This window comes from Oryctolagus cuniculus, chromosome 1 (assembly GCF_964237555.1).
Source record: "Oryctolagus cuniculus chromosome 1, mOryCun1.1, whole genome shotgun sequence".
Classification (NCBI taxonomy): domain Eukaryota; kingdom Metazoa; phylum Chordata; class Mammalia; order Lagomorpha; family Leporidae; genus Oryctolagus; species Oryctolagus cuniculus.
The window spans coordinates 26209863-26221831 of NC_091432.1; the positions used below are offsets into that span (position 1 = coordinate 26209863).

Genomic DNA, 11969 nt, shown 5'->3' on the forward strand with positions numbered 1-11969 from the left:
CAACTTTTCCCTACCAGTGTGTGACCTGCACAAATGATCTGCTCAGTCCTCACTGTAAGCACAGTTCCCACTGCTACGACCTACTCTAGCCAACCAAGGACTTCAGAGCATGTGTAGCCACACACAGTGATTGCCCAGAGACCCAGCTACACCCTGCACCTTCTCGTGTGACCGCTGAGTCCCCATTGTCTCAGCACACAAGGCTCCTACAGTCGCTGGATCAAGGAACATCTGCCTCTCTGTTGACTGTACAGGATGGAAGGGCATAGAGAAACTTCTACTTCCACAGGGTCCACAGGCTACTGTTAACAACTGCTAGTCCCAAGGGTTCTATTCCGGACTCACACCATGATCTTTCTCTGGCTATATCACCCCAGGTTGCTGCAGTCTGGTCTCACCTCCAGTTGCAAACTACCACCCTCTCTGGTTGCATTTGTGCTTGTGTTCGTGGTCTTCCTGTTGTCCACACATTCCACACAGGTCCATGACTTTCTTATTCCTCTCATTGGATTTCCAGAGAGGTTTCTTGCCAATTCTCCTCTGAGAGTGAGCGTGTACTTCCCACACTTTTTTTTTAAACTGTTTATCCCTAGCCTAGCACATAATGTTTTTCCCTAATCCACCATCTTGGAATCTCTCCTTGATCCATATTAATTTTTTCTTTAAACATTTATTTAAATACAGCATATTGACCAAGAAATGCACATTAATATATGGCAAATGAGTTTTTTCCATCTAATAATGCTCATAATCAACAACCAAAATTAAGAACAAAGCATTACTAGTACTCCAAGAGTCTTCACTATGTCCACACCCTCCTTATCTATTTTTAACATGTAAAATGAGTATATTGTCAATTTTATGTTATGATTCAATGAAGAACTATTTATAATGTTATAGCAAATGATATAACATCTACACAATTTGTATTCTGTTTATATATATAATACCTACCACAAGGAAGAAAATATGTGATATTTTTATTTTTGTGTGGAGCTTTTTTCACCTAGCATAATGATCTCCAGTTGCGTTCATTTTTGTTGCAAATGTCAGGCTTTCATTCAGTTTTTTGGCTGAGTAATATTCTATTATGTTTACATATCACATTTTCTTTGTCAAGTCTTCAGTTGATGGGCATGTAGATTGATGCCATATTATCAATATTTTGAATCGAGCAACTGTAAAACATGAGAGTGCAAATAACTCTAATACAGTGATTTAATTTCTGTTGGTATTTCCAGGAGTGGGATAGCTGGTTCTCATGATGGATCTATTTTTAGTTTTTGAGGAATATCCATACACTCTTCCATAATGGTGGTATCAGTTGCATTCCCTCCAACAGTATATTATGGTAACTTTTGCTCCATATTATCATCATCATTTATTATTTTTAAAATAGACTTTATGTCTCTCATTCTAACAGGTGAGGTGCTACCTCATTCTGTTTTTAATTTCCATTTTCCTGTTAGTGATCCTGAATATTTTTTCATGTACTTTTTTGGCCATTTGTATTTTCTCCTTTGAAAAATGTTTTTTGTTTCCTTTACCCACTTCTTAATTGGATTGTTTGTTTTGTTGTTGTTGAGTTTCTTGAGCTCCTTATATATTCTGGATATTAATGTTATATTCCCCCATTATGCAGTTTTCCTCTTTGCTTTGTTAATTATTTTCCTTACTGTGCATAAGCTTCTTTAGCTTGATGTAATTCCATTTGTCTTTTATTTTTATTACCTATACTTCTAAAATCTTATCTAAGAGATCTTTGCTTATGTGTTGAAACATTTTCCCTACATTTTCCTGTAGTAGTTTGAGGGTTTCAGGTCTTAAATTCTTGATCCATTGTGAGTTAATTTTTGCATAGGGTATAAGGCAGCAGTCTTTTGTTTCAAACTTCTACAAGTAGGAATCCAGTTTCCAGACACATTTTTTTGAAGAGACTATTCTTTCTCCAGGGGATGACTTTAGCTTTTCTCAAAGATTAGTTGGTTGTAGATGAATGAATTAATTTCTGGGGTTTCTATTCTGTTCCATTTGTCAACATGTCAATTTTTTGTGATGGTATCAAGCTATTTTGATGATAATAACCCTGTAGTAGGTCTTGAAATCTGATATGGTGATGCCTCCTACTTTGTTTATATTGTTTAAGATTGCTTTGGCTATTCAGCAGCCTTTGTGATTCCACATGAATTTTAGGGTTGGCATCTTTTTTAGACCTGTGAAGAATGTCCTTGATATTTTCATCGATATCGCATTTAATTTCTAGGTAACTTTGGCTAGCATTGACATTTTGATGATATTAAAACTTCTAATCCATGTACAGGGAATATTTATTCAATTTTTTTGTCTTCCTCTATTTCTTTTCTGAAAGTTTTGGAATATTCCTTGTAGATATCTTTCCCATCATTTATTAAATTTATCCCAAATTATTTAACTTATTTTGGAGCAGTTTTGAATGGGACTGATCTTATAAGTTCATTCACAGCCAAAGCGCTGTTGACATAAGTATGCTATCAATTTTTGTGTATTGATTTTATATATTACAACTTCTGCTAAATTCTCTTATGAGTTCTGAGAGTCTCTTTATGGAGTTTTTTGGTTCCCCTACATAAAGGGTCTTCTCTTCTGCAAACAGGGATAATTTGACTTCTTGCTTTCTAATTTGTATACCTCTGATTTTTTTCTTTCTTCCTTGCTTAACAGCCCGGGCTACAACTTACAGAACTATATTGTTGTGAGTAATAATGATGTGAGTTAACATCATTGTCTGATTCTTGAACGTCATAGAATTGCTTCCAGCTTTTTCCAATTCAATATGATGCTGGCTATGACTTTGTTATTTAGCGCCTTGATTGTGTTGAGACATGTTCTTTCTGTAACCAAATTTAAGGTTTTTATAAAATATTAATGATTTGTTACATTGATTTTGTGGAGGCATTTTCTTCTTTGTAATTTTTTTTGTAGATGTTGATTTTTTGGGCATCTTAGGGATCGTTTGCTACCACTCACTCTGGGGAATCCTTCCCCCCCTTTTTTTAATTCAAGTTTCTATTCCTTGAAATCTGCCTCTAGGGTTCGGTGTAATGCCTAAGGCTTACACTTAATTTCCAGGGATGTGTGCTGGTTTGGACCATGGAGGGCCACAGATGGCTGTGGGATGCATCCAGAGTGACATCTGAATTGGTCTTTGTGGAGCATCTCTGGATGCAGTCAGTGGGGGGAGAGGATATGGAACCTGTTACTGTGTTCACAGTCCCAGCTCTTTTCTGTTCCAGTGTGAACCTGCTTATTCATAAACCAGAGTGCAATAATTGTGCCAACACACCCTACCCCTATGCAGTATATTCCCTGGACCTTCTGTGAGCTCGGTTCCCAGCATGCCAGAAGCCTCTCCATTCAGACTCAGGTGGTGCACAGGAATCTACCACAACACTCAGCTCTCAGATACATGGCCTACGCAGAGAACTGAAACTGTTATTCCATATAGAGAGTCTGCATGGACCTTGCAAACTGCCCTGTTGCCAGCTTCAGTGGCTTTTGGCCGCGGTGAAACTGCATGCTGTTCGCTAATCAGGACAAAGTTCACCTCCAGCTCCATCTCAAATTGAGTCAGAAGCTTCGGTATGGGGAGGGGAGGGAGGCAATATTGACTCCCCTCATGGAGCAAAGTAGTTGATCAGACCCTTTCCTGCTTCATAAGCTGGACTCCAAGACTATGGAGACCATAAGATTCTTCCTCTATCAAAGCTGCCACTGGCTGGGCTGCAGCCTCCTCTTAATTTGCCTGGGAAAATGTGCTTCCCAGCTGAGAACCAGCCATGTAGATGTAGAAATGCCAGTCATCTTTCCTCTCTGCTCTGGGTTGTCTCTATCTGTCATTCTATTTGTTCTTCACTGAAATTGTCTCTCAATCAGTCCCTTGGGCCTGTGGTCCTTCCTGTTTTTCTGGTACTTTTCTTTGGCTGAAGTAAATGCAGCTCCTCACAGTTCAACCATTTTGGACGTCCATATTAACTTTTTCATAAACATATATCTAAAAGAAGAAAATATTCACAAAGGTTACATTTTCTATTTAGAAAAAAAGTGAATGAATATCTTGTAAGATGAATAAAAAGAATTCAGGATAGGCATTTGACATAGTGGTTAAAAAGCCAGTTGAGATGCCTGCATTCCAAAACAGAGGCTCTGTGTTCCAGCTTTGGCTATGCTTCTAATTCCAGCCTCTTGCTCATGCATACACTGGAAGGAAACAGGTGATGATTTGAGTAGTTTAATCCTTGACACACATGTAGGAGACTCAGCTTGATCGCAGGATCCTGACTTCAACATGGCCTAGCCATTTTTGTTTCAAGCATTGGGGGATTGAGCTAGTGATAGGAAATCTCTATTTGTCTCTTGGTCTCTAACAGTTAAAAAAAGTTTACTTTGAATTATGAATATTTTAAAAGTGTATTTAGTTATTTGAAAGGCAGAGTTATAGAGGGAGAAAGAGAGAGAGAAAGAGAGAGGAAAGAGAGAGAGAGAGGGAGAATCTTTCATTCTCTGTTTTACTTCCCTGATGGAGACTAAGGTTAGGGCTGGGCCAGGCCAAAGCTGGAAGCCAGGAGCTTCTACTAGATCACCAACATAGGTACAGGGGCCCAAGCACTTGGGTCGCCTTCTGTTGCTTTCCAAGATTCACTAGCAGGGAGTTGGATGATAAGTGGAGTGGCTTGGGCTCAAAGTGATGCCCATATTGGACATCAGTGTGGCAGACACTGGCTTAACTCATTATGGCACAACACAGGCCCCAAATTTTGAATTTCTTTATTGAGGAGTCATTTCTTCTAACCATTCTCTCTGATATTCCTACTTATGGTACCAACATTTGGATATCATATCTTGTATTAGCATCTTAAAATGTTAATTGAGGTTTTAAATTAGCACAGGTGCTGAGGAAAGTAATTGCCTGGTTATTTTCCATCCTTGCTGGAATCTAATGAATGCTATCAAATCTCACTGACAAACATGCAAATATATTTTTTATAAAGTAATGGGGGTTTGTGAATTCTTTGAAGACTTTTCATGGGCCCCCCATATGCTAATCCTATGGGGTGGAGGACAACTTCAAATAAGCACTCACCAAATCTTACTCTGTGATTCCAAGATGGCTTCTGCTCTAAATGGAGGATTTTTGATGAAAGTAAATGTACATATTCTGGCAATTTGTACTTCATGTTGTAACTGAATATATTAAAAATGCTGCTTCAAGTACTGACTGTTGTGTTTCTCATCCTGCTTCTTGTTAATGTGTCTGTGAACGCAGTGGATGATTTTCCAAGTACATTGGCACTGGCCACTATACAGGAGACCTGGATGGAGAGCCTGGTTCCTAGTTTCATCCTGGCTCAGTCCTAGCTATTGCTGCCAATTGGGGAAGGTAAACTGAAAACCCAGATAGAGGATATTTTGTTACATCCAAGAAATGTTAAAAAAAAAAAAAAATCACTTTTTAAGGGTTGGCACTGTGGCATAGAAAGTTAAGTCTCTGTTTGCAGCGTCGGTATCACATACAAGCACCAGTTGGAATCCTGGCTACTCCACTTCCAATACAGCTCCCTGCTAATGTACCTGGGAGAACAGTGAAGGATGGTCCCAGTTATTGGGCTCCTGCTCCCATATGGGAGACACAGAAGAAGCTCATGGGCCTTGACTTTGGCCAAGCTCCAGCTGTTGTGGCCATTTGAGGAGTTAACCAGAGGATGGAATCTCTCTCTCTCTCTCTCTTTCTCTTTCCCCTCCATATTTCTGCCTTTCAAATAAATAGTCTTTATAAAAACAAACCAACCATATTTTAGTGGTGGGTTAAGTTATTTTTTTCTCTCACTATATTGACTAAAATAACCTTGTCTTAAACCTAGATCAAATTGATCAAAATAGACATATGTTACCATAAATGTGCCTTTTTTAAATGTTTTGAAGCTTCTACATAGTTCTTTACAATTAAGGTTACCAGTGAGCAAATTGCTCTTAGAGATTCCAAATTCAAAGACATTCAGGGGCAGAATTTCACCTAGTCTTTAAAACTATGGAGTCCCTTATTGGAGCATCTGAGTTTGAGTTCCCACTCTACCCTTGATTCCAACTTTCTGCTAATGTGCACTCTTGGAGGTAGCAGGTGATGACTCAAATATTTGTGTTCCTGCCACTTATGTATTAGGCTCGGATTTAGTTCTTGGCTCCTGGCTTCAGCCTGGCATAGCCCCAGTGGTGACAAACACTTGAGGAATAAATCAGTGGATGAGAGATCTCTGAATATTTGTCAGTTTTTGTCTTTCTGTATCTCTATCTTTCAAATAAATAAAAAATTAAAAATGTAACAAAGATATTCACCTTTTTCTCTCTGAAGGTAACTGACTATGTTTACAACCAAGCTTGTTTTATGTATTTATCACAGCTATCTATTATTTATGGGTGAGCCATCATATTTTTAGGTTGATAACAAAATTTGAAAGACATAGTGTTGAAGATATTTAGATTTGTAGCAATGTTTGAGAAGGTAGCAATTTACTGTTGGCAGTCTCTCTGGTTTCTTCAGAAAAGGGAATTCAATATACAACATAGTTTTTCATAAGATTTGTTAGTATATTATAATTCAACCTATTGGAGTATTTGTTACTGTCTATTGACCTTGAGCATGAGGTATACAGTCTGAGTTTTAGTATACTCATTTGAAAAATGAGGAAATCACACTACAGTGGGTTGTTCAAAAGACTATGATAAGATAACAGATCTCTTGCTGACTAATAGATGCCTCTGCTCATGATTGATCTTTGAGACCACCATGCAGCCTGTAGCTTTAAAGACATTTAGACTACTGGACTTGAAATTAGGTGACTCTTCTTTGGAAGCAATCTGAAATTATTTAAGCACACATAAATCATGGACCACATGTGGGCAGACAACAAAAGCATGTGATGTTGAAGTCAAAGCAGACAGCTTCACTTGCTCTTAAGGGCACCTGTCTAAAATGTTATCAGGGAGTTACAGTTGCCCCGAGAGCAATGCCCTCATGTTGACAGTTCTCATGTGTCTTTAGAGAAGAGAAGTGGTTTGTAAGCATAAATGTAACAGAAGACCAGGCTAGATTTTGAAGTTCTAGATAAAACCAAAGGCATTCAATAAAATGACCTACTAAGTCAACTGAAAATGTCTCATTTAAAGCCAGAGTTTTGAAATACATAGACACCAGTTATTTAATATATTCCATGTGATTGATTAATTATATCTTATATATATATTTTTATAGTGTTTGTAATTTAGGGATAATCAGTAATACAGCAATTCAGGGACTTAGTCTGTAATATATCAGTATATTTTAATCCTTTACACAAAATTAAGATATATACACTTATATACATGAAATCCAATCCATATTATTTTTACCACATTCTAAGTGATTTCAAAAAATTTTTGATGACTTGTCAGAACTTGAATTTAGTGTTGGATGAATAGTGGACACTTTAATTATGAAATGGAAGGCTTGTGCTTTGCCAAAAAATAATAAAAGAAATACATTCTAATGAGAGATCATTTTGCATACCAACTTTAATTACTCAGTGTACTCATTGTGACATCAACTTACAGATCAAGAAGGCCGCTGGAACTTTGAATATGAAGCTTTGGACTCAGGATTAGACCCACTGCCATCTTTTTCTACCTTTAACCTTATTCAAGTCTCTTGAGTTCTATAAGCCAATTATTTTTCTATAACTATAAAGTGAAAACTACTTGTTTTCAAGAGTTTTTGTACATGTTTGCTACAAAAGTTCCTAGTATAGAGTGATCACCTAGTCAATGCTAGTCACCTCTAATATTTCTATTATTACTTTAGATTATGGGAAATGTATAAAAATACCACTGAGCTCTTTGTCAACTCAGGATAAGAACTCTTTTGTAGAGCATATCATCTAGATTTGTCAATAGAGATGACAAAGTTTTCGGAAATATTTTTTTTTCTTTTTCTTTTTTTTTTTTTTTTGACAGGCAGAGTGGACAGTGAGAGAGAGAGAGACAGAGAGAAAGGTCTTCCTTTGCCGTTGGTTCACCCTCCAATGGCCGCCGCGGCCGGCGCGCTGCGGCCAGCGCACCGCGCTGATCCGATGGCAGGAGCCAGGAGCCAGGTGCTTTTCCTGGTCTCCCATGGGGTGCAGGGCCCAAGCACTTGGGCCATCCTCCACTGCACTCCCTGGCCACAGCAGAGAGCTGGCCTGGAAGAGGGGCAACCGGGACAGAATCCGGCGCCCCGACCGGGACTAGAACCCGGTGTGCCGGCGCCGCTAGGCGGAGGATTAGCCTAGTGAGCCGCGGCGCCGGCCTGAAATATTTTATGTTAAGATTTACTTTGTTTATTTGAAAAGCGGCATGGGAGAGGGGAGAAATAGAGAAAGATCTTCCATCTGCTGGTTCACTCCCCAAATGGCCCCAACAATTAAGGTAGTGGCCAGGCGCCTGAAACTCTGTATCTTCCACATGTGTGGCAGGGACACAATAACATGGGCCATCCTCTGCTGTTTTCCCAGGTACATTAACAAAGACCTGAAACAGAGAAGCTGGCATTGAACTGAGACTCCAATATGGTATATAGGCAGTGGCAGCTTAACCCTCTGTACCACAATGGTGGCCCCTGAACTCGTATTTTTCATCGAAAGAGTAACCCAGTTTAAAGCTGCAGCAGGAAAAAAAAGGAACATTAATAATTTTACACAATATTTTAAGATCATGTACAGATCTCACACAGAACATTGACTTTTCTCTTAAGGAATTTTAGTTCTTGGGCATACAGTATGGTCTTTTTTCTTGCAGTATTCTTCCTCACCCGGTGAATGTTGAGTTTGATCATGCATCTTCTTTTCACCACTGGAATATAAGTGGAGTTAACACAGACACTTTTAAAGCCAATATATATTTCCATTACCCTTGTCTTTGGCCCTCTGCTACAGAAATGAGCATGTCCCATTTGAGCTTGCTACTTAAAGTGTAGACCTAAAAAGCTGAAGAATGTGGAACAAAGCTTTAAATCTTCCACAGTCTGATATAGAGCCACAGTTAGAATTTAGCAGTGTCACAGTAAAGAGGCAGCCTATATGTAAGGTGAACTGGAAGTGTTTTATAGATTGTTTGTGAATAAGATAAATGTTACAAATGCATCTGCAGAAAAATTAAGTGCATAGACCAGACTTATGCTTCTTTTATTTAACAATGTGTTTTTGCTTCTGTTGTAGCAAATTTTCAATCATCTATACCAAAACAAATTTAGATTTTATACTTAGTGTTGGATTATGCTTTATCTATATTTAAAACCCCTCATGTGTATCACAGAACACTAGACGAAAAAATTAAAAACTATGACCCTATCCAAAAAGGCATTGCACAACAATATACTTTTTTTTTTTTTTTGACAGGCAGAGTGGACAGTGAGAGAGAGAGAGACAGAGAGAAAGGTCTTCCTTTGCCTTTGGTTCACCCTCCAATGGACGCTGCTGCCGGCACACTGCGCTGATCCGAAGGCAAGAGCCAGGTGCTTCCCCTGGTCTCCCATGGGGTGCAGGGCCCAAGCACTTGGGCCGTCCTCCACTGCACTCCTGGGCCACAGCAGAGAGCTGACCTGGAAGAGGGGCAACTGGGACAGAATCCAGCACCCCGACCGGGACTAGAACCTGGTGTACCAGCACCGCAAGGTGGAGGATTAGCCTATTGAGCTGCGGCGCCAGCTACAATATACTTTTTATAATACACATTTATTGCATTGTTCTCCATAATATTTCCACTAAATTGAAGCTCCATTAGTCTCTTTCTATTCCTTATTTCTGACAAGCTGTTTCTTTTTGTACATTTCTGGAACATGTTTACCCTCATTTGCTCAATGCTGCCTCCCTACCTTCATTCATAGTTTAATTGTCACCTCTTGAGAGAAACCATCTCAGACCACCATCATCTAGTAGCTCTCCTCATTTTTCTCTCCTTTCCTCCCACCTTCTTCATTATTTCATTGTTTTCATTACAGTGTTAATACCATGACTACTAAAAATAACTACAGCCGATTTATATTAAACACTTACTGTATGTCAAGCTCTATTTTAAGTGAATAATTTAGAATAATCCTTTATGTAAGTACTATCTTTATTTATTTATTTATTTGAAAGTCAGAGTTACACAGAGAGAGCAGAGGCAGAGAGAGAGAGAGAGTGACAGAGAGGTCTTCCGTCCGATGGTTCACTCCCCAATTGGCCTCAACAGCTGGAGCTACTCTGGTCTGAAGCCAGTAGCCAGGAGCTTGTTCTGGGTCTCTCACATGGGTGCAGGGGCCCAACAACTTGAGCCATCTTCCACTGCCTTCCCAGGCCATAGCAGAGAGCTGGATCAGAAGAGGAGCAGCTGGGAGCAGAACCAGCATCCACATGGGATGCCAGGACTTCAGGCCAGGGTGTTAACCCACTGGGACACAGCACCAGCCCCAATGTAAGTACTGTCTCTAAAAAGAGGAAACTAGGACACAATTGATATATATTAATTTGTTCATTTTTCTACATTATGAAACCAATGATGATTTTCTCTATCAAATATTCCTAACATCTATTATAAAGCCTGGTATAAATAGAAACACATGAGTTTTTTGCTTTCTCAATTAAGTATTGAGTTTCAGAATTTCTGAACTATTATTTTTTATAAAATTCTCCTTAAATTCCCAATGCCTAAGATCTTTCGTACATCTATTTATTATTTTCAATCAAAATGGCAAACCACTGTTATGAAATCTCTAAAAATAACTAAAAAAATGAAAACTGATGGTCCTGGCTTCGTGTGTTCCAATAAATTAGCCATTACCTTTATATGACATGACTATTCAGCACATGGTATGTGAATAGTGCAACTAGGAGCTAAATTTTTAACTTTATTTGATTTTAATTAACAATTTTTTTTCTCAAATCAATAATCTTTTATTGCATTATTAAAATACCACAAGACACAATCTGGGTTCTTGTTTCTGCAGCCGGATAACTTTTAGGTCTTATTCATCAGCCTGTTGAACTGTTCCTTTTTCAGAGACATAGATACCATCCAAAAATTTTCTGATATCTTTATTTTTAACTGTTGTTGCCTGCTGAATCAAAGCAGCTGAATTTGAAACAAGTTCAATGTCATTTCCTTCAAGCACTAATTCATCTTTCTGGGCTTGAGACACTGAACAGGCAACACCTGGCCTCATCTGAACCCTTCGGATGTACTTTTCACCCAAGAAATTTCTAATTTCAACAAGAGACCCATTCTCTTGAATAACCACGTTGATGGGGAAGTGAGCATACACTGACCTCATCTTGTAACGGAAGCCCAGTGTAACCCCCTTGATCATATTCTGTACGTGACTACAGATCGTGTGAACAGTTGCCAGTTCCTTTCTATTTCCCCACCATTTGTCAACCCGGAGCCTCTTCTTTTTCTTTCCCAGGAGACTGAGTTCCACATTGATGTGGTTGAAGTCCCTCCGCAGGGTTCCTCTGGGCCCCTTCACAATGACTGTGCGCCCCTTCAGACTGATGTCGACATTTTCTGGGATGTCGACCGTCTGATTGCTGAGAATGGTCTTCATTCTCGCAGTAGATGCAGCAAAGAGGTTAATTAACAAATTTTAATAGAGACATCATGCTGCTGGCTTGCCATAGTGGGAAACATCATTCTAGAAGCTATATGTGAAATACAAAAACAAAGGGAAACCTCAACTTTGAACACTTAAGTTTCTTGAGACAAAGAGTGAGAAATCTCTACAGTTCAGTGAATTCTCTCTTTAAAAGGCTATATCACAATGATGGGACATTTGATTATTCATTAATCAAATATTTACTGACTGCTCATTATATTCCATTCTCTGTGACAAACCAATGAATAATAAGAGACATAGACTTTATTCCCAAGGAGGTTTGGTCTAGAGGAAA

General features: G+C 38.8%; 1 protein-coding gene across 1 annotated transcript; it reads right to left on the minus strand.

The window, feature by feature from the left end:
• Nucleotides 1-10951: 10951 nt before the first annotated feature.
• On the minus strand, nt 10952-11656 carry LOC100344204 (large ribosomal subunit protein uL6-like). The gene has a single exon (XM_051826048.2). It carries the CDS (start codon nt 11624-11626, stop codon nt 11048-11050), a length of 579 nt encoding a protein of 192 aa, XP_051682008.1. The 5' UTR covers nt 11627-11656; the 3' UTR covers nt 10952-11047.
• Between the last annotated feature and the right edge of the window lie 313 nt (nt 11657-11969).

Coding starts and splice junctions, on each gene's coding strand:
- LOC100344204 (XM_051826048.2), bottom strand. CDS start 11,626: ATGAAGACCATTCTCAGCAATCAGACGGTCGACATCCCAGAAAATGTC.